At 35.7% G+C, this 26986-nt stretch overlaps 4 protein-coding genes across 6 annotated transcripts in view; 3 read left to right on the forward strand and 1 right to left on the reverse strand.

The window, feature by feature from the left end:
• LOC143912989 (dipeptidyl peptidase 9) overlaps positions 1-26986 on the forward strand; it is a 557546-nt gene that overhangs the window by 410420 nt on the left and 120140 nt on the right. The window lies entirely within an intron of this gene.
• The window catches only part of LOC143913041 (uncharacterized), a 478228-nt gene that overhangs the window by 157309 nt on the left and 293933 nt on the right, over positions 1-26986 (forward strand). The window lies entirely within an intron of this gene.
• LOC143912987 (coiled-coil domain-containing protein 186-like) lies at positions 1931-12522 on the forward strand. Of its 3 annotated transcripts, XM_077432470.1 has the most exons (14): positions 1937-3277; positions 3358-3570; positions 3739-3858; positions 3953-4052; positions 5978-6132; positions 6617-6759; positions 6835-7015; positions 9510-9749; positions 9820-9925; positions 10010-10095; positions 10184-10393; positions 10473-10496; positions 10576-10725; positions 11696-12361. In XM_077432470.1, exons 1-14 carry the CDS (start codon positions 2060-2062, stop codon positions 11765-11767), a joined length of 3018 nt encoding a protein of 1005 aa, XP_077288596.1. In that variant the 5' UTR covers positions 1937-2059; the 3' UTR covers positions 11768-12361. The 3 variants fall into 3 exon arrangements, with proteins under 3 accessions (XP_077288597.1, XP_077288596.1, XP_077288598.1); XM_077432471.1 differs by lacking the exon at positions 10473-10496 and having other exon boundaries at positions 1931-3277; positions 11696-12465; XM_077432472.1 differs by lacking the exon at positions 10473-10496 and having other exon boundaries at positions 10187-10393; positions 11696-12522.
• Positions 22778-26986, reverse strand: part of LOC143913040 (A-type potassium channel modulatory protein KCNIP1) — a 98794-nt gene continuing 94585 nt past the window's right edge. Inside the window, exons 3-5 of the mRNA XM_077432553.1 lie at positions 26115-26185; positions 25588-25785; positions 22778-22906 (exon numbers count right to left, since the gene is read on the reverse strand). Coding sequence (XP_077288679.1) covers positions 22778-22906; positions 25588-25785; positions 26115-26185 — 398 coding nt within the window. The remainder of the gene's footprint in view (positions 22907-25587; positions 25786-26114; positions 26186-26986) is intronic.

Below are 26986 nucleotides of genomic sequence, written 5' to 3' on the forward strand. Positions count from 1 at the left end.
TATAACGGAACATCTGGCAGCCGAAAAGTCCATCATACTAACGATAACTATCATAGTAACGAGAACTTGAGTGCCAAATATTGTGTATTCGCGATTTTCATGGCAAAAATTGTCTTTGTGACCACCCTAATGTGACGAATAGTCCAATTACCCAATATTGTGTATATCTCTGCAATTACTGTCAGAAATACTCCAAACACATTTGGTGGAGGAGCGAAATAAATTTCTAAAAAGTACATAGTAAATAATCCGTGACCTGTGCTAAATTGAATTTGCAATTCTTTCATTTGGTCTGACCATATCTTGGGAGACTGTCCTCTCGCTCGCTTTCCCTCTTGCCTCTCTTGTTTAACAATATGCACTCGCTGTAATATTATTTTTCGACATGATATCAACAGATAGCATAGCAACATATAATTTCAAAACTTATTTATTTATTTATTTTTTTACATATGTATATACCAGGAAGGCCTTACAGGTAAGCCCCAAATGCGCCTTCCTGGCCAATTACAAATTACAATTACAATTACAATGCAGCATTTTTATTACAAGTCGTTGAATTACGAGACACTGAAAAACTCGCATATTAACGAGACATCTATGAATTGTACATAAATTTTATTGTACATCAATCATACTTCAAATAGTGGTGACATAGTAGGTAGGAAGGATTTTTAGCCATTTTTTTCTTTTATCTCTCTTTTTGTCATACAGCCTTGTTTAATGTGCGCGCGCAGAATACGGGAGGAAAAGCCTGTTCCTCTTGTTCCTGTTGTATCCCGCTCGCGAAAATTAAGTGAGTATGTACGACGGGGGGAGAGACCCTTTTTTTTTCGAAATATCTTTCGACTTAAGATATTTCGATTTTCGATCTTTGCCTTCCGATATTTGCGTTTTCGGGCGTTTCACTTTCGGGCCCGTGAGGTAGACCCATAATATGGGTTTGGTGCAAACGATCGACAAGCGCCAGACAGACTGAACCACAGATTAACTGGATGGCTGCTTTAAACGCAATTCTCGACTTCACGAATGATAGATTGCACATCAGATGACGCGTAACCTTTCGATGTGCACAGATGCAATTATTAAAATGTTAATTATTAAAATTGAGTTGGATCTTTCTGGCGAGTTTAATAAGGCAAAATTCGTAACTAAAGTATCAGAAGCACATAACGTATACAGGGTAGGTATGTCGGGACTTCAGGTAGATTTCGCTTAGTGAAGGTGCGAGCAGTGCGCACGCATAAGGTACACGTGTCGTTAATCTGTGCTTCAGTCTGTCTGGCGCTTGTCGATCGTTTGCACCGCATCGCCATAATATATATGTATACAAGGTCTACATGACGAGCCAGAATGTTAAATTACAGAAAACGCAAATATCGGAAGGCAAAGATCAATCAATCATACTTCAAATAGTGGTGACATAGTAGGTAGGAAGGATTTTTAGCCAGTTTTTTCTTTTATCTCTATTTTTGTCATACAGCCTTCTTTAATGTGCGCGCACATTAATACGGGAGGAAAAGCCTGTTCCTCTTGTTCCTGTTGTATCCTGCTCGCGCAAATTAAGTGAGTATGTACCGTTTACCATGCACCATTTTTTTTTTTGATCTTTCGACTTAAGATCTTTCGATTTTCGATCTTTGCCTTCCGATATTTGCGTTTTCTGTCATTTAACATTCTGTCTCGTCACGGAGACCGGCATACAATACATCAACAGTTTTTAGTTTCCCGCGTCGCAACTGTCAAATTGACAGCCGCTTCGTGGGTTGCCATACTACAAAATTTACAGGACTGCCCTCATAAAAAAATGTAGCCATTGTGATCGAAATCAAAACAATTAAAATCAAATCACTAATACTGTGTGTTAATCAACAAATAATGTTTTATAAATAATTGCAAATAGGTCGGTGCCGAATTGGCGAATAAAATATTTGCAATGTACAATTGACATTTGACAGTGTTGGCGTACGTCAGTGGGGTGTTTTTGTTTGAACGTATGCGTTATACGTTTGACATATTGAAGATGTGCGCGGAGTGGAGGCTTCGTTGAGGGGCCCCCATGGGTCCCCAGCAGCCGGAGACGGCCTCGGGGGGCGCAGCCCTTCACGCGGCCCCCACAGACCAACCCTCACCGACAATCACCGACCCCACACCTGACGAGTCTTCCACTACACTAACCTACCCTAACGTCATCACTAAAAGTATGCCAGATGTAAATATTGAAGCGAACTTTAACCCAATAGATAATAATAAGTATACATGCGATTCCAATATGTCAATAGAGAGTGTAGCAAATATTAACATATGTGAGAGTATTGATGGAAGTGCATGCTCTAGTAATTGTATCAGTCATCAAGAATCGCCATATCACGAAGGTACTTACGCTAGAATCGATCGTATAGACGGTCTGAATACACCTTCCGGTTCCGTTGCCTCTTTGTCGGATCCCGCTAACTATATTCTACCGGTCGACGGAATAGTCACTCACCATTCCGAAGAGAATCTTCTACGCAACGAATTGAATACTAAGAAAAGTAACGAAATCTCATATGTAATAAGTTCCGACGGAGCTAGGCGTAATTCCCTTCCAGAAAATAAGCTCACCTCTCCGGTCTCCGTTGCTAAGGACGCCGACAGCGTTTCAATGAACGAGTTACAAGAACCTACTCGTAAGTCTAAAACCGATTCTAAGAATTTGACCGGGGTCGTGAAAAATGTCCACGGTTTGTTTTCTTTAGTCGGCGGCAGTCTGAAGAATGCGTACAAACCCATGGAGAAGAATCTCGGTGGAATAATGCTCGCCACTCAAAAGAATCTGTCGGCTGTGAAATATGACTACTTAAATAAATCTGATAAGCAAAATATTAAAGCAGCACAGAGCTTGAACAAATATAGCACGTTGAATCTGTTGAACGACAGCGGAGGAGATGAAGATGAGCTGTTCAAGAAGTGCGATAAGTTTCCTTCCGATAAGTCAATTAACGGCGAGGTTAATGAAAATGGCGTTGCCAACATTGTTAATTTCACTGTATCGCAAAATAACACTGACTGTTCTAGTTTAGAAAGTAAAGCATCTTCCGAGTTGATTATATCGTCAGATAGTAAAGAATTCGATAGTAAACGGGTCACTGATGAAACCGATACGGTGAATTCTAACGAGAGGACGGAGATATTAGAAACGGCCGTGTCGGAGCTGCATAAGGAGTTGGCCGTCTTGAAGACAGCTCTGATCGATAAAGATGCCATTAAAAAGAATCTGGAATCGAGGCTTAATTTGGTTTGAATCTTTGCTTATACTGAAAATTTATTATGTCATATTGTATTTCAGATTGTGATTATTGTGTTGTAATTTTCTAGCTCATGAAGCAATTGGAGTCGGTGACGATCGAGAGGGACGCTAGTGTCGTGCGTTATGCGGTGTCCGAGCGGCATATATTGGAGGCTACGAAGAGCAAAGAGGCAGCTCTGGCCGCGGAGCAGATAGCTCGACGGGAAGCTACCACAATAGCACAACGTCTTCGTACGGCGAATGCAGAAAAAACTCGAGCAACGGGCGCTTTAGACATGAAGGTATTACATAATATATAGTATCAAAAAATCAATTTGGCCATTCAACCCCTTAAAATTAGTTTTAAAGATCTAGTTAAATCGCTTTCTTGCAACTGAGAACTGTAGATGCATCAAAGTCCGTTGGTTCGTTTCGTTCAAACACATATTTTTACATATGTTTGGTTTCAGTGTCATGAGTTGTCATTGGCGCAGCGTGAGACGGCAAAAATCAAAGAAGAATTGCAATCGTGTGAGGTGAAGATGAAATGGGCCCAATCTAAACTAGTCAGCGAGATGGAAGGGCGCAAGGTATCACCTATAATACCTCTCGAAACAATGCCCGAAATGAAATCATCAAAATATTAATCAATAAACTGATCTCTTTTTACTCGTTATGTTTCAGGAGTCATCGGCGTTAGTGGAGAATTTGTCGTTTCAGATCAAACAGATGGAAGGTGGAAATGCAGCAACGTCCGCTTCTACGATACAATCGAGTGATATAGGTAGTTTAAATTTATCTATGTGTGTATTAGTCGAACTTATCAAGATGTATGTTTGCCATTTATAGTCGTGTAACATTTTACAATGATATATAGAGAACTCCTGCTGTTGTATTTTGTACCTGTCTCTACCTGCAAATCAATGATCAATGGTATTTTACTTTGTGAAGTGTTGTGAAGAAATGGGTTTAGTGCAAACGATCGACAAGCGCCAGACAGACTGAACCACAGATTAACTGGATGGGTGCTTTAAACGCAATTGTTGACCTCACGAATGATAGATTGCACATCAGATGGCAAGTAACCTTTCGATGTGCACTGATGCACAGATGGATCTTTCTGGCGAGTTTAATAAGGAAAATTCGAAACTAAAGTATCAGAAGCACAGAACGTATACAGGGTAGGTATGTTGAGACTTCGGGTAGATTTCGCTTAGTGTAAGTGCGAGCAGTGCGCACGCATAAGGTACACATGTCGTTCTTCTCTCACTTACACTAAGTAAAATCTATCCAAAGCCCCGACATACCTACGCTGTATACGTTCTGTGCTTCTGATACTTTAGTTCCGAATTTTGCCTCGCCAGAAAGGTCCAACTCAATTTTAATAATTACCATTTTAAAAATTGCATCTGCACATCGAAAGGTTACTCGTCATCTGATGTGCAATCTATCATTCGTGAAGTCGAGAATTGCGTTTAAAGCAGCCATCCAGCTAATCTGTGGTTCAGTCTGTCTGGCGCTTGTCGATCGTTTGCACCGCATCGGAAGATATTCACTGACTAAATGTGACTCAATTTTAACCATGTACTTTTTTTTATGTGTTCCTCAATGAGCAATGACTACTTACTTTCTAGCACTAAAATCCTATAATCTAGCTTCCGTCAGATGGTTCGCAAAGAAAATTTTAGATTTCACTCCCTTTTCACTTTTCTAGCCAACTCAGAAGGTCTTCTTTTGGAATTTTTAAAGACATGGTTGGCAAAATGAGATCTTGACAGAGTTTTCTCTTCCTTATTCTTCCTATTTTTGGTCGATTTTTTTTTTATTATAATCCGAATAATAAAATAATCCGAACTCTGTCTCCTTCACTCAATTCCTGTGTTTACTAAAAATAAACAATTGAAACAATCTGATGCAACCGCTTGAAACATTGATTTGCGTAAAAAGGACAATTTCGTATTTTCTTTTAAATAATGGAAGGGAAATTAGGGTTGAACAATAGATAAATATGGTTACCTGACAACTCGTTCACAGATATTCCGTAAACCGAGGATGCGCTCCAGGCATTACGTATACGGCCATCTCTTTATCACCCCGTCTGTTCACCAAGATCTCGTTTACTATGCCATTACGTATGCAGCCATCTCTTTCACAGACCGTCTGTTATCGGTGAACAGAAGGTCTGTGAAAGAGATGGCTGCATGCGTAATGGCATAGTAAACGAGATCTTGGTGAACAGACGGGGTGAGAAAGAGATGGCCGTATACGTAATGCCTGAAGCGCATCCTCGGTTTACGGAAAATCTGTGAACGAGTTGTCGTGTCACCGCTTGAAACATTGATTTGCGTAAAAAGGACAATTTCGTATTTTCTTTTAAATAATGGAAGGGAAATTAGGGTTGAACAATAGATAAATATATAGTAAAATGCGATGCAGTTAGCGGCTGCTTCAAATAATCGAGAATTTTCGGTCAAAAGAATTTTTTACAAGTGGCCTAATACATTTGTCCACAACTGTATATTTCATATGAATTTTCGAACTTTCGTTCCAAATTGTACATCGACTATGGCGTGTTTCATAATCCTGAAAGGAACGGTGTGGATTTTGTGTTCTAAAGCGATGCATGTCCATTTCAAAATGAACTTGGGAATAGATGGGTTTGATTTAATAAAATGTAATATATTTTCAATATTAAACGTTGTACAATAGATGCTCAACTTCGCGAAAAAGAGGCGACGGTCATATTGGAGAGGCACGAAAGAGAAAGAGTCGAGGCTCGCTGTAAGCAAATTCAAGCCGAGTTCGAGCAGTTGAAGGTTGCCGCAAACAAGTCTGCCGAAGAAGCCAGGGAGTTGAGAGCTCAGGTTTGTATATTACTATTCACATCAGACTAAATTCTGTATTATTTTTTTCATAAGGGGAAGGTTCAAGGTGACAATTCTCTTCAGACTTCGGGACAAAAATATATGTTAAATAGCCCTCAAACCAATGACTGATTGGGATCTAACGGCTAATGTACGGTATTGTCATTGGACATGTTTTAAACCAACTGCTTTAAGATCAGGCTTGTTTTAGCTGTTTAATCATTGGTTGTGTCTGATTAAGAACCACTTATGTATGTTAGTGATCTACCGTTACATTACTAGCATAGTACGTCTTGCTTGAAATTCCAGTAGGGTGTACAAGACAGAAAAAGTGGTGCCGGTTTCGATGAAATTGCTAAATGCCATATATATTTTAGAATGAGTTGAGTTTTTTTGGAATGTCAAACTATATATGTAATGGTAGAGCATAATATTATCAAATTGCAATATTGAATCTTTGTGATATCCTGAGTAATGTGTGCAGGTTGAGGCCGGTGCGGCAGAATCTGCTGCTTTCCGAAGAACGTGCTCCGAGCTTCGCGAACAGGGAGCCAAGGACTGTGAGAGATTGGCCGTGGCTCAAGCGAGAGCGGCTCGCTGTGACACCCTGGCGATCCATCTTCAGCAGTGAGTATCGGCCGGAGTGAAATTTTACATAGTCTCGCTTCGGAGTGGAATGTAATGTGGTAATTGTGCTTTCAGGGAGCAAGAGCGGTCGGCTAAGTTGGCGCAGGAATTAGAAGCTATGAGGACGCTTCGCGAAGAAGCTTTAGCCGAAGGTGAACTGAAGGCACGACGAGAGGCTGAATTGCTGCGTCAAACCGAACGACTCACAGCCATCGGTGTCAAACTTCAAGGCACTTGCTCGGAAGCTGAAGCTAAAGTAAGCCTTGAGTGTATAACTTTTTTAAAACCCTTATAGTCTAATACCCTAGGCTATTATCTTTCTTCCGGGTAACAAAACTTCTTTGAATCTGAAGACGAAATGGATGCCAGATATGAATTTTGTTCTGATGACGTCTCAAATGCGTAAATAACAAGCCACACATTTTGGGACATGAAATTTAGTAAATGGCGCCCGGGGTAAACATGTTTTTACGCCCCTTTCTTTTTGTCAATTTTGTCGATTGTGTATATGTACATATTTTGATTTGATTTTTAAATGCTTTTTATTATTACGAAATTATGTTCACAATACATCTTATATCTATTTTAATAGCTACTGATCTACTGATCATTTTCTATTTTACAATTTAATTTAATGTGGTTAGTAATCATAGTATTATATTATTCTAATGTTAATGTACAGCATAATAGGAAAAAGAGCTCAAAAACCTATTTACAATTGTACATATTTCAAAATACAGTAAATTATAAGAATTCTTGTTTTTTTCGTTCAAGAATTCATGAATCTTTAAGCGCTCAGACACAACATATGTAGAAAGAATTGTCCTAATTGTAACTTCAGCTTTTATGGTTGAGGTCATCTCTGGCGCCATATTGTTGCTTTCAATACAAAACCTAGAAAGACTGGATATTCGACAGACGAATTACGAAGAACAATCGTAAACTTCAATGTTTTTGGCCAATTTTGTGGACGAATACGTCACCTACTCGCACTGTACTTTTTGAAGTGTACTTAAATTACTACAAAATATGACAAGGCAATAAATAAAAGCTTTTTAAAATATATTTTGTCTTTGCGGCGCCCCTAAGGGCGAAATCACACAGGGGAGAATGGCACGTCGTGTGCATGGCTCCCCGCTGTGGGTGGTTTCCTACATTTATTCAAATATGGGATACACCGTTAGTGCTCACTGTCAAGCAAGGATAAATGCAAGGATACAATTTTACCGAAAACACTCCAAAGGGTCATTTTGGGGTGGGGGATGTGCAAAGCACAGACCATTTTTTTCGCATGTTTAAAAGTATCTAAAAATACCACGTGCCACGTGCATCGCTGTGTGTTTTCGCCCTAAAGGCCGGGCTGCACTGTGTGACTTGCGAGCGACTTGGTTGAGGGCGACCAGACCAATGCATGCAGGTAGATGGGACACGCCACACCCGTCAACTTGTTTGTCGCACACATTTTCATACACTTTTTCGTGTCGTGCAACTAGTCGGCCGACAAAGTTGCATGGTGCGGCCCGGCCCTAAAGCTGGTGCGCCCGAGCATCAATACCCCAGTCGCCCTCCCCTTGTTACGCCACTGCATGTTCGGCTTTTAAGCCGGCTGGGGCAGAGAAATGTTATAATAATAGAAGTGCCTTTACGAATAAATAAATTGTGTCAATAATACGCGGTATTTATCGAACATAAAAAAACAGAGAAGTTTTTATCGGACATACATCGAGCACCAAGCATCAAATACAGAGAAATGTAATAATAATAGAATAAATAATTGCTGTCAATATTACGCGGTATGTCTCTATAAATACGCTACAACGCACGGAATACAATCGGATCAATTTACTTGTAAAAATGTATCCCCTGTTGTGTGTTTTGAATTGTGCAATTTTTACCGATGCTTGCCCATCTTGTGAGTAATATAAACAAACAGAGAAGTTTTTATCGGACATACGTCGAGCACCAAGCATCAAATACGACTGATGCTAAAATTATTTAGGATTGTCTGTGGACAATCGTCACTTGACAACAATATGACGCCTAAAGCCACTTTTTTAATATAACATTTCTCTGATCTAATACGACTGAAGGTCTGTTCATACTTAACAGCACTGCACGGCTTCAGCACTGCACGACTCCGTTTAAAATATGTCGTTTTATTACATTTCTATTCATATCTACCTACACGTCGCGGTCACGTCACACTTTCATCACTTTGGCCGAGTGCAAGGCAAAATCGACTTACTTATACATTACAGGCCATGACGACACGGCGCAATATTACTTACGTCGTATTGTCACAATATGAATGCATACACGTGCATTCGTAGATACGCGTCAGAATACAAGTCAGAAAAAATGTTTCGGCGTTTATCGAACGAAAAATTATGTATAAGCGGCAGACGCATGGCACGTAATTCGCGTGTATATTTCCACGGTGGCCAAAAAAATGGATACGATACGTTGACGGATGTTGCTGTAAGGTATGAACAGGAAATGTCGGGTGCTGCTGTAAGCCTGCCGTGGCGTAAACGTGACGGTTGGTATGAATATACCCATACAAAATGTACCAAAGAATACTTTTCGTACGGCCGGATACCTGCTGAAGTCGGTACGTGCTGACTAGGTATGAACAGACCTTGATGCTAAAATTATTTGGAAATATTTATTTGGACAAGATGTTTTTGAGTAGGTTGGTTTATTACAAGGTTTTACTTAGTTTCATTGTGTTGTTTCTGTTTACTTTGCAGGCTCTGGCATTGACAGTTGATAATGCGTCTCTGCGTGAGGCTGCCGCTAAAGCAGCGGCTGAAGTTGCCGAGGCCAGGCTTGAAGTCAGCAAAGAGCGTGAAGGTCGTGCTGCAGATGCTCGTGCGTTGGCTTCTCGTGCAGCTCAGCATGCTCGTGGGGAACGGGAGGCTTTGACAGCTTTGGAAGCGGCCCGAGGAGAAGCTCGCGTACTGTCGACCAAGCACGCCAGCGCTATCAAGGCTAGTTCTGTGCTATGATGTTGATTTGTATCAAAAGTTTCTTTTGACAGTTGTTTCTGGTGTGCTTTAGGAGTTGAAGAGAGAATTGCAACAGGCTAAAAGGAGATGCGACCGGATGGAAGCAGAAGGGCGCTCGTTGCCGCAGTCCCAAACGCAATTGTCTTCTGAAAGGACTGGTAATTGTTATCATACCAAATCTTCTACTTCCTTTTATATATGTATACCTATCTTTAATTTCATAAATTAACATTGGGTTTCAGGTTCAACCAGTTCTTTGAGTAGCTATGAAGGTCACGGCCAACAGATACACTGTGTCGACGGTGCTGATGCACTCCAGGACGTTCAAGTAATGAAATAAATGAGGCATAAGACTCACTCTGGCACGTTTAGCTTTTAAAACCTACCCGGCTGCAACTTTTCGGTTGATTTTTCAGCAGGCGAGTACACCTGATAGGCAACAACTCGTAGAGCGAATCGTATCATTACAACGAGCAGCAGCTAGAAGAGGTGAGAAATTGGAGTTCCTTGAGGAGCACAATCGGCAGCTGACTCAAGAGTTACAGAGGAAGACACGCTTACTCCGCGCTTTTCTGGTTTCGGCACCCACGGGAAGTTTGACATCTCCAGCTAGCGACGTTGCCAAGGTAAATTTTAATCTACATACATATGCTTTTGTATTATATTTCGTTGAAATTTTGTAAAGGAATTTTTTTGATTATGCAGCCGGCCAATGGAAAGTCATTGCAGGTGTTGTATATATGTTTAAAAATGGCTGATGTATTGTATTGAAAAATTGATTTTAACTGTCTGAATAAAATGTTTTCAGGCTGAAGTTGGACGACACGGTGGAGTGATGGCTTCTGTGTACGGCTCTCAAGTCACTGATGAAACGATGACACTAGAATTGTCATTGGAGATCAACGCAAAGCTCCAAAGTCTACTGGAAGATACTCTTCTTAGTAATATAACATTAAAGGTAGGTGAAACTAGTGAGTTGATTATTTACAACTTAAGAGGGCTGGACACCAGCGCCTTGTCCATACAAACGTACTATACTTTTCCCTTCCTCAATTATGGCACTAGAGAAATTATTTTTTAATATGCTATGGATATCCACCATTGGGGTGCATCTATCGTTTTATTTTTTTGATTAATTATTTTTTATAGGAGCTAGGAGCCGCCAAACATATATAAAATCGCCTCTTTTTTACACCCACGAAAAGAGTCCAGCGTGCTTATTTAACGGTCGATTTAAAAAAAAATACGCTGATAGATGCACAGAAAATATCTTTCTCATACCGATGATGAAATTTTTTTAAAAATTGGTCCAGTTTCGGAGGAGAAAATAGGACAATTCAAAACCTCGATTTTGTCAATTTAAAATACGTTTTATCTGGCCGAAGCGCAACTGTCGCATTCTCTCAATATATATATTGATATATATTGTCACATTCACTCAATATATATATATCGAAGAAAGGAACGGCAACAAAATTAAGGTTTCAGGTGTACAGCCCTCTTAATTTGGAATATCTATGAACGAAACTAGCAGTATAGATCAGTAGTTAGCGTGTAAAACTTTCAACTGAGTGGTCACGGGTTCAATTCTTGGCCTAGCGCTGCTGGATGTGTCTCCAGATCGATCGTTTACTATCAGAGTATGCCAATTCATCTGATTTCATTGAAACGGTTCCAAAATATTGGCAACCTTATCCTATTTCTTGCAAAATTCGAGTTTTCAGCATCTTGAATTTAATAATTTATAAAGTGTCTCTATGATGCTCTGTAATGCTTATCGACGTTTATATAATAATTGGCCCGGAAGTCGCATTGGGGTTTACCTGTTAGGCTTTCCTGGTATATATGTATAAAAATAAAAATAATGAATATGAGAGATGTCTACAATATGTATGAGATGGTGATTTTGTTTTGGTTTTATTTTCTAGGAAAATATGGATACCTTGGGTGACGAGATAACCCGGTTGAAAGAAAGTCAAAAGTCTTCGAGGAAAAAGTGAACATCGTCGAATCTTTGCAACGCAGCGGAGTAAAAAGACGAGGTTGTACCTGAATTAAGAAATGACACATTTGTATATGCAATGTCTTATTGCAGACTGCTAGCGTTGAATGCCTTGTATATTAGATTCGCCAGACGATATGTAAAATGATGCAAAAGACGAAGAAGTCACAACTTCTCGTCACGTTGAGCTGAAAAAGTCGTCGCTACTCGAGATGAATGTGTTTTTAGTCAAATCATGCCATTTTTACTTATTTTTCATTCCGAATTAATGAACCAACGCCTTTGAGGTTACGCTGTACGATTTTATTTTATTACTTTATTTTATAGGTTATGTCAAATATTGAATTGTTTATTTTTATCATATTAATTTTGCTCAAAGTGTTTATAGTTGTGTTTGCATGTTTTGAAGCAATGAAATGTTGAATTTTATATAATGTAGTTATAATGATATATGAGGAAATTTTCCAAATTTAAATTGTTTTCAAAAATCCTATTGTTCCTATGTATTAATCAAGTATTATTATATTGTTGGATGAATTAAATCTCCCCCGTTCTTCTTATATATGTATGTAAAAAATATTATATTGAAAGGAAAAAAAAAACAATTAAAGATCTGAATTTTATGTTTCAATGTTTATATGTATATTTAAATTAATGTTATCAATTATATTCTCTCCCGTTTATATATCAACATACAAATTATATTCTGATTTTATATTAATACTATCATATGTATATATTATATATTAAATTATATAATGTTGTTTTTATTTCCATCAATATGTAGATACGTGCATTTCGGGTTTGGCCAGACAGACTGAACCACAGATTAACTGGATGTCTGCTTTAAATGCAATTCTTGACTTCATGAATGATAGATTGCACATTAGATGACGAGTAACCTTTCGATGTGCACAGATGCAATTATTAAAATTGAGTTGGATCTTTCTGGCGAGTTTAATAAGGCAAAATTCGAACTGTAGTATCAGGAGCACATAACGTATACAGGGTAGGTATGTCGGGACTTCGGGTAGATTTCGCTTAGTGTAAGTGCGAGCAGTGCGCACGCATAAGGTACGGTGACACGACAACTTGTTAACAGATTTTCCGTAAACCGAGGATGCGCTCCAGGCATTACGTATACGGCCATCTCTTTCTCACCCCGTCTGTTCACCAAGATCTCGTTTACTGACGCGTGTCTGGCGCGTGACATTGTGGCTGGAGATGCGACGCGGGGTTGATGATCACGCGTTTGGCGCAAGGCATATGTGCGTGTCGATACAACGCATGGTTGATGATCACGTGTCTAGTGCGAGGTCGAGGTCGTCTGTTCACCGATAACAGACGGTCTGTGAAAGAGATGGCTGCATACGTAATGGCATAGTAAACGAGATCTTGGTGAACAGAGGGGGTGAGAAAGAGATGGCCGTATACGTAATGCCTGGAGCGCATCCTCGGTTTACGGAAAATCTGTGAATGAGTTGTCAGGTAACCATAAGGTACACGTGTCGTTAATCTGTGGTTCAGTCTGTCTGGCGCTTGTCGATCGTTTGCACCGCATCGGTGCATTTCAGTTATGATAAGGATAAGGATAATGAAATATGCAAAGGTATGTCTTTTTTTTCAATTATTTTTTTATTAAAAAAAGATAATATATATATATATATATATATATATATATATATATATATATATATATATATATATATATATATATATATTTATACATACATATATGTTGAAATTCAAACTAATTCGAAAAACAGGTATTGACAAAATGCATATTTTAATAAATAATCATTATTTTTTTTTAAATTATCAATGATCGTCTATGTATGTATGTGCATACATACACGCATATACACGCACACATTTATAATTTTTTTTATTTATTTAATACAATAAGAAACAGATTAATATTATACATAAGACAGTCATACAGTCAACGGTAACTTACAACAACTATGGAAGGAATTTTCTTTCCTATATTTGACAGGACAAAACATTGAATTTTTATTAATTTTTTTTAAATATAATTATGTATCATTAAGCTTGTTTTATTTATTTATTTATTCTCTCATCTAACAATGATAATTGATCACATTTCTTTTATAGCATCGGACTCCCGTAAAATTCACACACATCGCCGATATAATATTTCAAGTGTTCAAACTCAATGATTCACACGTACAATATATAATAATAATATCAACAATAACATTTTTGAACCATGGTATTTGAGTAATAATACAAGATTTTGAATGGCTAGTGAAAAACATTTGTAACTTAACCAACTGAACGGCACATACATAGATACATTATTTAAAAACATTATTCTAATAATAAAAACTAACCTAATCTAACCTAACACAGCACTTAATGATTCCAGCTATACAATGTTTATTCAATTTTTCGTTTGATAATAACAAAACATAATGTTAACATGTATTGTACTAATACAACTGAATTGGTGTTACAATATGAGTGAAACATGCATACAATGATGATACAATTATAAATTATTATTTGCGAAACTGTGGCAATAATAATACATAGTAGCTTAGCATGAGGATCTTTGAAACTGATCATCTATCATTTAAAAAACATCGAGGGCTACAGCACTGGAGTATTTACTTAAGCGACTACATCTGTATAAAACATTTAAGATTCGAAGAATCAATTCCTGTGGTTTTATGGTATAATCAATGTAAATTCAATTTATATATTATATGATTTTTGGTTTGTCATCGATATTTTATCAAATTATTATGAAAAATTTCCAGATAGAAATAAAACTGGTATTTTTTGAATCCCCGAACGTGAAAGAGTTAAAGAAGTATTAGATTAAAGACTGAAAAATATGACGTTTTAACACAACGTTTAGAAATATGTATGTTGATCCCAATTCATAATGTAAGCAATGTTTTTTTTCTCTTTTTCAGCCATTCTGATCAATTTTGATTTTGTATTTCAAGTTGTGCTTTGTTAGGAAACCAGTTTATGAAGAAAATGGTATTCACGGAGAATTTAAAAACAATGTTTCATTATAAATTGTTTATATAATGATAAAAAAATTATAGTAGAAGAAGATTATAGTATTTTGCTATCATTCAAATTATATATGAATTTAAATGATGGTAAAGATGAACTCTGCTTAATCTAATAATTTTAGTACAAATAAATTTCAATAGATGTCTCATTATTAATAAAAACGGTTATAGATATATAATATAGTATTTATGATGAAAAATGAATGAATACATACATTATTTTATACACACTATCTGAAATTGAATAAAATATGAAACATCAATTAAATGCGACTGAAATGTGACAGTGGTGCTGTCATCGATGGTAAATGTATCATTAAAGAGGTAACACAAAATATAAATGTTGCCCTTTACACAATAATACTTTTTCTAATATTAGTAAGATTGGGATGTTTTCATTTAGGAATATGTATGTAAATGTTTATATTTTTAATATTAATCGTTAACTTTTCATTAAGTTCTTCGTGCTTATTTCGATCTCACTATTTTGTTCATCGTCCCTGTAACTATTAAAACTGTTTATTTCATATCTATCTATCTAATTATTTATTACATACTCTATGATTGATTAAGAAGAACTAAACATTTTTCGTAACCTATATGAATAAATGATTTTCATTTTGATTTTTATTTTTAAATGACACTGTGATTTAATAAAACTACAAACATTTTATTACATCAATAAAACCTCGATAATATTTTTTTTTTGCTTAAATACTATTTTGAACAAAAAAATTACATTACTTTTTGTGTAAATACAATTTGACGAGAGTGTAAATCTGCAAAAATTCAAAATGTTTATTTTATTTGATTGTTACGGGATGTCGCTTTATTGTGTGGTAGAAAATAGTGTTTTTTTTTTTTAAAAAGAAATTGATTTTTACCGCGTATATGTAAATAATGCAGCTTTTCAATTTGTTAAAACGGGTCAGGTTCAATAATCATAATAATAATAATAATGTGTAAATGTTACTATTTGAGGACGTTTCAGTTTGTGGTTTTCAATATTATCAAAATTCATCCACACAAAAAAATAAATATTTCAAAAAATTATTACTAGTTTTTCTTAACCGTTACGTCTTATAAAAGCTCTGATACAATCAGTGTTGTTTTTTTGGATTATTGTAAAATTTTTTTTTATACTTATATATTCATATTGAGACAACACAATATTACAATAATAAATATATATGTATGTAGCCTTAGATTAGTTAATTTTTTAATTTAAATTTTACCACAGTATAAAAGCATCAAAACAATGTTAAAGTTATTCATATGTAAGACGGGTCGAAAAATATAAATGAGCTTCTTATAGAAAGTAACGGAAACTTACGTTTAATATTTTAACCTTTACGTTACAACGAGTTGCTCCCATTGTATTAAATGGGCGATGTTTTTGTTACAACGTAAAATAATTTCATTTTAAAGTTGAGCACTGACGGAGATATTTGTTTGCAAAATAACCGACAGACTAGGACTATTTGTCTGTCATCGTTGTTTCTGCAAATACATATATATATATATATAGCTTCTGTTCATAATGCGAGACAATCGGTCGGGTGATCCTATTTGTAATGGTCTTTGTTTTTCAAGGACTCAAAATTTTACTATTTGATGGACCAGATTTTATTATTAGTCACTTTAATCTAGCATTAGGGCTTCCAAGCCGGTTTAAACCAAAACCGAAAACCGGCTTTTTAAGGTTTTCTTTAATTAATGTTTCTTTCCTCCAAAACCAACAATTATGAATTTCAAATTTCTATGAAAGATCAAAATAAATGTGTACATATATCTAAACTCTCTTGGGTAATTGGCTTATATTTCTTGAAACAACAAAAAAATGGTACAGCATTTAGCGGTTTCTTTGAGATTTAGTAATGGACAAAGACCAGGTCATAAACCAATAAAATATTATTGAAAGTCTTAAAGAAAATTTCAATGACCTACACAAGTTCAGGTATACAAGTATAGAAAACATTATTATCGCAAAACCTTGTACTCGACAACAAAAAAAAGTATGGGAATTTCCGAAATGGGAACTCAAAATGCATGGGAATTTCCGGAATATAATTGATTTTTCTTCGAAGGAATTGGAAACCCTTAAAATTTTGAGGCCACATACCTACTTTTTATTATGGTTTTAAAATGTTGGTGATATACCGTTTCTAATGAATTTGTTTCCGAAATTTGCAACGGTTTGATAAGTTTTTGGATTTTTAAGCTAAAACAGATACGTAAAAATAACTTTGAAAGATGGAAATATTTCAACGTTGAGTGTTCTTAATATACATACATATATTCACGATTCCACATTTATAGTTTTTCTGCGAGGTAACACATTATTTATTTAATAATATATTCTTGATAGTAGCTTATTTAAATCATTTAATTATTTGTGCATATTTAGGATCTGCCATTTTACGGCTGTGATATATAGTACAAATTGTATTATTTGTAATAATAACATATAATAATGATCTTATGAAAGTTCATAATGTTTATAACTCAATTTAATTTATATAAATCTATTTTTTTGCATAATATAATATATATTTACATTTTTTTTACGATATAAAAATTTTAAACTTATTTTTCTGAAACCGGTGAAATTCGGTTTTATTTGTAAAAAAAACCGAAAACCGGCTTTTTCTTTCGGGCGGTTTTTTGGAACCCCTAATCTAGCATTAAACTTAGTCCAAGTACTTGGAAGGGTCGTAATAAAAATAAATTTGCAGTTATGTAAAATTAAAATAGAGAGAACTAAAATATATTTATACAAATCAAAATCTATTGGGAAGGATGATCAATAATTCAAGTATATACATATATATTCATGAAATGCCAAACGTTTGTTTTGCAGCATCGTGGACTAGTGGTTAGCATATTATTCTTTCGAGCGTAGTGGTCACAGTTCGATTCTCACTAGTAGCTGTTGGTCAGACCTTGGTTTGTGACTCCAAGTCGATCGTTTCCTTTCAGAGCTCACCAAATTTTCTGATTTTATTGACACGGCTCCTGTAAATTGGCATCTCCATTCTAGTCTCTCTTGCAAATCTTAAGTTATTCAGCGTCTCGAGGTTCGCCAATTTCTGTAATAAAATGCTGCAAAATTTCTCCATAGATGTCACTGTGGATGATGTTTGTATCAATTCGCATTGTATACGAGGCTTGTATTAATTGTATCATCGTATTGTATCTGGATCAGTACACTCGTCGCTTTGGAGTGATCTGTAAAGGCGAGTGTACATGTTCGATTGAAATAAATAATAAATTTGACAAATATTTTCGTCAGTGCCCAGCTTGGTTTATTTTTTGTGATTCTGACGTGCTTTTTAAAGTTATCATTATAAAAATTCTACCTTTTTATGAGTTAGTGAGTCCTCGTTTTTTTTATCAATTATTTAACAACAGTCTCTCGGTGTTTTTTTTTTTTTTTTTAATTAAACATATTATTTAAAGTGAGTGTTTAAATAAGTGTGGTGTGTGGTTAGATTAAATTTTTACACAAATAGATAACTTTTCATATAACGCGAGAATCATTACGGTCGATTTAAAAAAGCATATAGGAAGAGTTTAAAAGAAAATATACAAAATAATAAAATTTTAGGACGTAATTTTAGCAAATTTTTATCGTTTTCAGGCGACAAAGACTTTAGCAGTGCGGTAGAGAAAGACATATATAATTTCATTATGATAAATTAAGTATGTTTTAATTTACTTAGGCCTCATATAGAGCGTGTTCGAAAATCGTGATCATAAGAAAAAATTGGACATTATATTCGTAGCTCAAAGTTTCGCATTTTTATATAACAATAATAATTATGCATTTTGTTTCATGACATTCGTTTACAAACATTGCTTTCAAAATTGACAAATTCATTATGAACAACAATAATAACGAAAAACAATGCGTCAACTTACATATACATACATATATACACAAATATTCATAAGTGCTGAAGAAAAATAATCAAAGCATAGTATAAAGATCAGGCTAATAACAATCTTATTGCTTGATGATTGAGCTAATTGAAATTAATATTATTTTTTTTAAATTTAATATAAAAGGAAATATGTAGCGACACTTCATTTACTAATAATAAACGATCATACAAGAAATGTTCGAGAAACAACGACAATATTCATTGATTAAAAGCATGGCCGTGCCTACCATACGTACAAATGTGTGCAACGCACAAAGGCGGCCGAAATATAAAGGAAATAACGGGATAGCAGGTATAGCTTCGGTCCGCAAGTCTTTTATGTTCTATTATCATTGCGACTGCCAGATGTGTTTCTTCAAGAATGTTGAGTAAAGGCCGGATAACCAAGGTGCCGTCTTGAAAAAACGGACCCAGAGGGTGCTGTGTATTGTTCATTGCATTGTTAAAGGTTCGCCGAACGTTTTTTTTGGACTCTAGCTTGGTAAATAGAAATAAACCGCCCCGATTCCTAGAAAAAGCACTGTGACTATCCGGTGTCTAATGTTGAGTATTGGTTGGTCATCGAAAGAACAATGTCCCAGATGTGGGATTGGGGGTGAAAACACTATATTTTCATGAATGAACTTGAAAACGTTTAGTCTCTTTTGTCGTCTGGTCCTGTTCAGAACTAAAAATTTTGGTTTTCAGTCTGTTTTTCTGGTTAATTTTTGTTGTGATTAAAATTTTCAACACTATACCCCGAATCAATATGATTTATATAAATGCTGATAAAATTAAAGAGCGTCCGATTTGAGTTTGCACACGGGTGGCCGAACTCCTAGACGCGGCCCTGATAAAAATACTTAAAAGTAATAATTAGAGGTAGGATAGCCAAGGGGCCACTCATTGTTCCATTGTTGTAAATCCTTTGTAAAAAAGGTTCGGCAAACCTTTAACAATGCATTTACAACATTTGAACAATACGCGGCACCTTCTGGGTCCGGGCTTTAGTAATAATTGGTCTTCGGCGGTGGAGCATGCTTTTTTCCAGGAAAGAGGGCGTTTTGGGGCTATTTTCCAGGAAACAGGGCAAACTACAGAGCAAGAAAAAAAGGTTCACCATAAAAATGAGCTATGGTGCGCAGGGTCGCGCCGGCTTATGGTCATAATTAAAGCCCGGATAACCAAGGTGCCGTTCATTGTTCAAATTTTGTAAATGCATTGTTAAAGGTTTGCCGAACCGTTTTTACAAAGCATTTACGACAATTGAACAATGAGCGGCACCTTGGCTATCCTAACTCTAGTAATAATACACACATATGTATCTCTATAAAATTTTTAAATTCTGACAAATTCCATACAATTCAGAGATCAGTTCAATGCTGGCTGAAAACTCTACTAATTGAACAGTTGAAAGTTTACCAATAGATGTCACTAATAATTAAAGTTCTCAATGTATTGTGACTTTAATTAATAAATAAATATAATAAAGGTCGTTGAATTTTAATGGACAAATTTTTTATAGCATATAGTGTGAAAAAGAAAAAGTTATAAACAATTAAACAATAAAAAATATAAACAGTTAAAATCTGACAAAACGAGAGGGTGGCGGAAAGGAAAATATATAAGGCTACTTGCCATAAGACGTCAAGATAGTCAAAATTGTAGCATTTTCAAACGTGTCTATTACAACAATTTTTCACCATCGTACTAGCGGATTTGATTTGAATATCAATTTTTGACCAAACCACGCAAAATGGCAAAGTTTGAAAACAATCGGAAGAATGTAGGATATAATATAAATATGTTGTCAGACCAATAAGCGAAGTGAAACATAGAAAAGCCTTGTAAAAACACTAGTTGTTTTATAACTTTCAAAACATATGCCGTATGTTAAAGCCATGGTGAAAATGATTTCTACTTTACCGTCTTGATAATTAGTACAAGCTTCTGCGTATAGATGTCACTACTAAATAAATGGCAATAATAACGATAATTTTGTTTTACATACATACTTTTTTATAAAAACGTAAAGGAGGTTAGTAAAAAAAGAGAGTTAAGGACAAAATGCATTTTCATAATATCAATCAATATGAAATCATGATAGTTAAGTGCATACGAAACATAGAAAACGTTGAAATGCGTTGCAAACGTTGAAATGATTATGAAATATGCATACGAATGCTTTAAATGCAAACTGATATATAATAATATGTAATCAATATATCTAGCTCCCATAAGAGCCATGTTTGAATTGTATTGTCGTTGTAAGACGAACATTTCTCGTAGAAAATATTAACATATCAACGGATATTCAACGCCGTTTTTAAAAAAAGAAAAATTCATCTAACGTGGAATAATCCTTATCACAGTATTAGCCGAGAATTCTATACACTTTGCTTTACAAACTTTGTGACAACGAGCAAAATAATACGTAGACTGATCTTGAATCGTCATTTAACACAGTGGCTCCCAACCTTTGCCTCACATTTCCATAAATTGCACTTCCCATCAGTGGCGGCTCGTCTATATGGGCTGCGGGGCTACAGCCCTCCCAGTATAGTACAAATGCATGCTATTTTTGCCATTCATATGGGCTGCAGGGCTGCAGGACTGTATACCTTCCAGAATAGTACATATACATACTATTTTTGTTTGCATTTGATCTCCGGTATGGTTAACGAGCTACTACAGCCCGATTAATCTCTGCAGCCCCCCCCTATGAAATCTCATGAGCCGCCACTGCTTCCCATATTAGAGAAGTGTTGGTAATGATTTATTCAATTGCTGATATTGATATTTCATATAGGAAGCCGTCTCATGCAAAGTTTGACAAAATTTGATCAGGAAGCTTTAACCCTTTGAGTGCTGACGTATTTTCTGTTGAAAATCCGCCACGCTGAAAATTTCGCCAACATTTCCATCTAGAAAGCAGGTATAAAAATTGTAACTCATCCAAACGAACCCTACAACACTACCCTAGATAATTACCGCCGAGCATTTCGATTTTTGTAAAGGTGTGTTTAGACTCTTTAATATACCTTGCAACAATATAAAATAAACAAAATAAGTCTATTAATGAATGTATTTTAACAAAACTAGTTCCATCTTCTTCATTGTTGTTAAAATGTAATGCTCACAATGTAAATGACAAGCTGCAATCTAAAATACTCGGCAGTTAGGGATTTCCATCGGGAAATTCCGCTATGGTTATAAATTCAGAAAATCCGGTGTAAACCAGTCTTTATAATCGTTGAAAAATTAATAACACGGATAACACGACCCATGTTCAATGCTACTTGGAAAGGCTTAACCGGTAGTATTCATGTTTACTTTGTACATGCTCAAAATACAACGCCTATCGGCGTTTTTCAGGCCCATGGATTTGTTGGCAAAACGCCGATCGGCGTTGGTCAGCATTCAAAGGGTTAATATCTTTCAATGAGTGCTCTCACTACCGGTTGGGAATCACTGGTTAAATACACATATATACAAAACACTACTACTTGAAGCGTTTCATTCACATTTCATGTATTTACAATAAACGTGACAAATATCAAGAATGATAATAGTAACATATAATTTACATACGTAATTTAACTATTTTCAAGGCTTCGATAATTATTAACATTCTTATTCATTAAGCATCGTTTATTTTAAAAATGCTTATTTATATCAATAGTTATTATTTTTGTTATACATCAAAAATCTTGTATGAATCTGACCCACATAGTATATTATAAATGTATTTTTTTATTTTAAATAAACAATACGATACCTGACTTTTGGCCACAACCACACGAATTGTCTTTGAATTATCGTTTCGTTTTTGAAACAATATTACATACATATATTCGGCGTTAATTTAACATTCTGATTATACATTCATTTATATTATTATATATATATATATTATGTTATTCAATTGGGATGAAATTGTTCGACGGAGAATAATAATATAATCATAATAATAATAATAATACATATATAGTCACAATCTTGCTACGCCCCTGGTGCAGGGGCTGCACATATCTATCACAGTGGTGCATCGAACATCTGTAACGACCTCGTAATAACCTCGTCCTTCAGACACGACTCCATGAACTCTTCGATCGTTATCACGCCGTCCTGATTCAAATCCAATTTTCTGAATACGCGGTCAACCTGTCGACAAATATGAATACAACTTTAGTACAGTTAATATGAAAATAGGGAGTTTCAGATTGCGCATGGTAGAAGTGATGCAATGTGATTGGATCACTTCTGCCATGAAGGAAACGAGACAGCGTGGAGGGGATGTAACCGTATAGCGTTGATTGAAACTGGGTGGGTGAAAAGGGGTGTAAAGTAGCGATGCGGGGCGAAAGTATTTTTAATTTAATTTTATAATTTATTAATTTATAGTAATGTGCTATTTAATCAAATTATAGCTTTCATTCATTTCCTTTTCATTTGTTTATTTTGTATTTACCTTTTTCATTTGTTTTATATTTGTAAATTTCAATTTCTATATAAATATTCTATTTTATAACCTTTTCCAAATATTTTAATACTATAGTTTAATTATGCAATGTTCTACATATTTTGTCATGCCTTTATTCTTTACTTTTTAATTTGTTTTCCTCATATTTATCTTTTTCATTTTTGTAAAAATCTATTATTGGACTCGGATGTTACATATATTATTTATTTACTATTTGTTTTTTATACATATCTATGTACATCCTGTCTGTTGATTTTTCAATTAATAAAATAATAAAATAAAATAAAATAAAAAATAATTGAAAAAAAAAACACCCCCAAAGAAGGTTGCACTTCAAAAGCTTTACTCAACAGATGTGATAAATGAGTAATTTGTTGTATGTCTTGTAGACATAAGTTCCATATTTCCATATTTGTATTCACAACCAGCAGCATAGATCAGAGGTTGGCGTGTAGTACTTTTAACTGAGTCCAATCCCTCCCAATCCAATCTGGAGTCACATTTGATATGTGACTCCAGGTTTTTGCTACGTGCCTAGGACTTATTTGTTGTATGTATGTATTGTCATATATAAAGCCCGGACCCCGAGGGGGCTGTATATTGTTCAAATGTTGTAAATGCATTGTTAAAGGTTTGCTGAACCTTTTTTACAAAGGATTTACAACAATTGAACAATACACGGCACGCTTCCGGTCCTACCTCTAGTCATATAGTATGCAAAATGCCATTAGGGCTTACTGCATATATTGTGAAATTTATAATAGTAAATAGTCTATAATATTGTAAAGTAACCAGCTGCATAGATCAGTCGTTAGCATGTAATGCTTTCGATTGTGTGGTCACGGGTTCTATTCCGAGCATTGTTGGTGGCCAGACTCTGGGATATGTGATTGCAAGGTCTATAGTTTCCTATCAGAGTTTGCCAATTTATTTGATTTCATTGAAAACGGTTACAACAAATTGGTGATCCTATCCTGTTTCTCAAAAATTTATCTCATTATATAAAAAACATCTCATAATTTTTTGGTATTTAAAAATGCAGCGAAAAATTGTCAATAGATGTCCCTGTGCGGCCTCCGTGACGAGACAGAATGTTAAATGACAGAAAACGCAAATATCGGAAGGCAAAGATCGAAAATCGAAAGATCTTAAGTCGAAAGATCAAAAAAAATGGTGCATGGTAAACGGTACATATTCACTTAATTTGCGCGAGCAGGATACAACAGGAACAAGAGGAACAGGAATACGGGAGGAAAAGCATGTTCCTCTTGTTCCTGTCGTATCCTGCTCGCGCAAATTAAGTGAGTATGTACCGTTTACCATGCACCATTTTTTTTTGATCTTTCGACTTAAGATCTTTCGATTTTCGATCTTTGCCTTCCGATATTTGCGTTTTCTGTCATTTAACATTCTGTCTCGTCACGTAGACCTGTCCCTGTGATGATTGTAATGTTTGATGGTCGATGTTTGTAAATAGCCTTTAATACTGTTGCGTAGGGGTGGATTCAGGATACAAATGAAATGCCAAAGTCGCTTCACAGCATTTATTCAACGATCCAAGAGGTCCACACGGAACCACCGCTCACTCCAGAATCATCTGATCTACTGTGTGTACCTCATAAAAAAAAAAGTTGCACAGCACAGCTTCCCCGATCCATTAATCCCACTCAAAGGTCTATCCTGGCGAGTCTATTGTTTACGCACACACTCGCCCAGGATTGTGAGAACTCCAGCGTATCCTTTGTTCGAGTACTTACTGAGTCCAGTTAGCCTAATTCGGGATCTCTATTGTTCACCCACGGATGCACTTAGACAGTGGATACTCTATCTCATGTTCCTACGTTACAATACTTTTGTACAATGTTGACATGAGATGTTAATAAAAATTGGTGTGACCTCTGTATAAATAAATAAATACAGAGTAAAGTAGGACTTCTGGAATAATGTTAAGTGGAGAATTGCGACTTTTTAGGGAATAACGATTATACAGAGTTCCGAATTTGTTGGGAATTCCTAGTTGTGGGAAATAATATTTATACGGCATACCAAGGTTGTTCGGACTACTGCATATCCGAACACTTGGCTACCTGCTTTTAAAATGATGGTGCACAAAGTGGACGGACACTCTCGAGCGAGTGGGGGCCTCTTGGGTCGAATAAATGCGGTGAACTATACTTCTTGAAACTAACATATTGAATGAATCCCGAAAGTGGAAGTCTCACTATTCGATGTTCTTTCAACAAATATTTGAACCAGACATCGAACGACTATTGGTGTACGCCAACATATGTATGTTGCTGTTAAAATTTTTCAACTTATTTACAACACTATGCATGGAAACTAAATATGAATATAATAGTACCTGATCTCTCGCCACTCTCTCGTCTTCGGCATGATGATGAGCTCGACGTCCCATCAGCTCGTGTACAGCAGCCACGATGTCGGCCAGCTCTGCCCGGGAGATGCATCCGTCACCGTTGCTGTCGTACAATCGGAATGTCCATCGGAGTCGCTCGTATACAGAGCCCCTGAGCAGTGTTGATAACGTTACTAATAAATCCTGAAATTTAAAAATTTTATTTACACTTCCAAAATAATGTAAATCAATCGTTGGCATACAGCGAAAATCCATGAGTGACACATATGTACATTGAAGTATGAATGCCAAGTCGTTCCATTTACGAAGGCTCACCCCCACCCCGTGAGAAATGTGCGCAAACGTGCCAGTACATACATTATTCTAGCGTGCGCATCTTTTCTGTAGACTGGGACAAGCCTTCTATATATCCTCTATTTAAATAATGTCAAAAAACAACTGAATTAAAAATAAAAATATGTAGTTATTGGATTTTCATTGTATACTACAGATTTTATATTAAAGATATATACCCGAAAACTAATGGCTCCATTACAATTAACATCGAACGCTTTGAACACGTAGTGTGCATACACGGCCGAATCTGAAAATAAAAATGTAATTTAATGTCACATTAATATAACTTATAATAATAATGAAAGTAATTGGACTTAATTAGAAAAATAGTAACTATGTACATATGTAAATGCACTCTTTTCTTGCACTTGATAAGAAGTAAACAATGTTTAAGTTGGCATGATTGGTATTTGGATATGTGCCATAGTTGTTAACGAGTGGCGTGGACTTAACTAGCGACTCATGGGCTCGAGCGGTCATGGGCTCGAGTCCCATTAGAGTCCCGCTGCTGGCCAGATCTTGGTTTTTGACTCCAGGTCGATCGTTTTTTATCAGAGTTTTCCAATTTCTCTGATTTTCATTGAAACGGTTCCTGTAAAATTGGCATCTCCTTTCAGACGTTGATAACTTGACTTTCATCAGACGCTGAATAACGACTTATTATTCAGCGTCTTGAGGTTCGCCGATTTGATTATAAAATGCTGCAAAAATTTCTCCATAGATGTCACTGTGGATGTTTGTATGAATTTGCATTGTAGAAAATGCTTATATATGTATGTACATATATTGATTGTATTGCATCTGTATAAGTGCACTCGTCGCTTTGGAGCGATCTGTAAAAGCGAGTGTTCATCTAATATATAATTTCGAAAGAGACTTTGTATGTTTGTCTCTTTGGTTGGGAGCTCCGAAAACAAAACAAAGTTTCTATGATGACAATTCAATTGGTTGAATATTATATTGTTTTCGAATCAAATCAATTAAATAAAAAACAAATGAATATTTACTATTCGAAGATTCGCCATGTTTAAGCTGTTTATATTACAAA

The sequence above is a fragment of the Arctopsyche grandis genome, chromosome 6 (genome assembly GCF_051622035.1).
Source record: "Arctopsyche grandis isolate Sample6627 chromosome 6, ASM5162203v2, whole genome shotgun sequence".
NCBI lineage: Eukaryota > Metazoa > Arthropoda > Insecta > Trichoptera > Hydropsychidae > Arctopsyche > Arctopsyche grandis.

Coding starts and splice junctions, on each gene's coding strand:
- LOC143912987 (XM_077432470.1), top strand. CDS start 2,060: ATGGGTCCCCAGCAGCCGGAGACGGCCTCGGGGGGCGCAGCCCTTCAC. Junction 6,760..6,834: donor CTGGCGATCCATCTTCAGCA/GTGAGTATCGGC, acceptor TTGTGCTTTCAG/GGAGCAAGAGCGGTCGGCTA. Junction 10,096..10,183: donor ATGCACTCCAGGACGTTCAA/GTAATGAAATAA, acceptor TTGATTTTTCAG/CAGGCGAGTACACCTGATAG.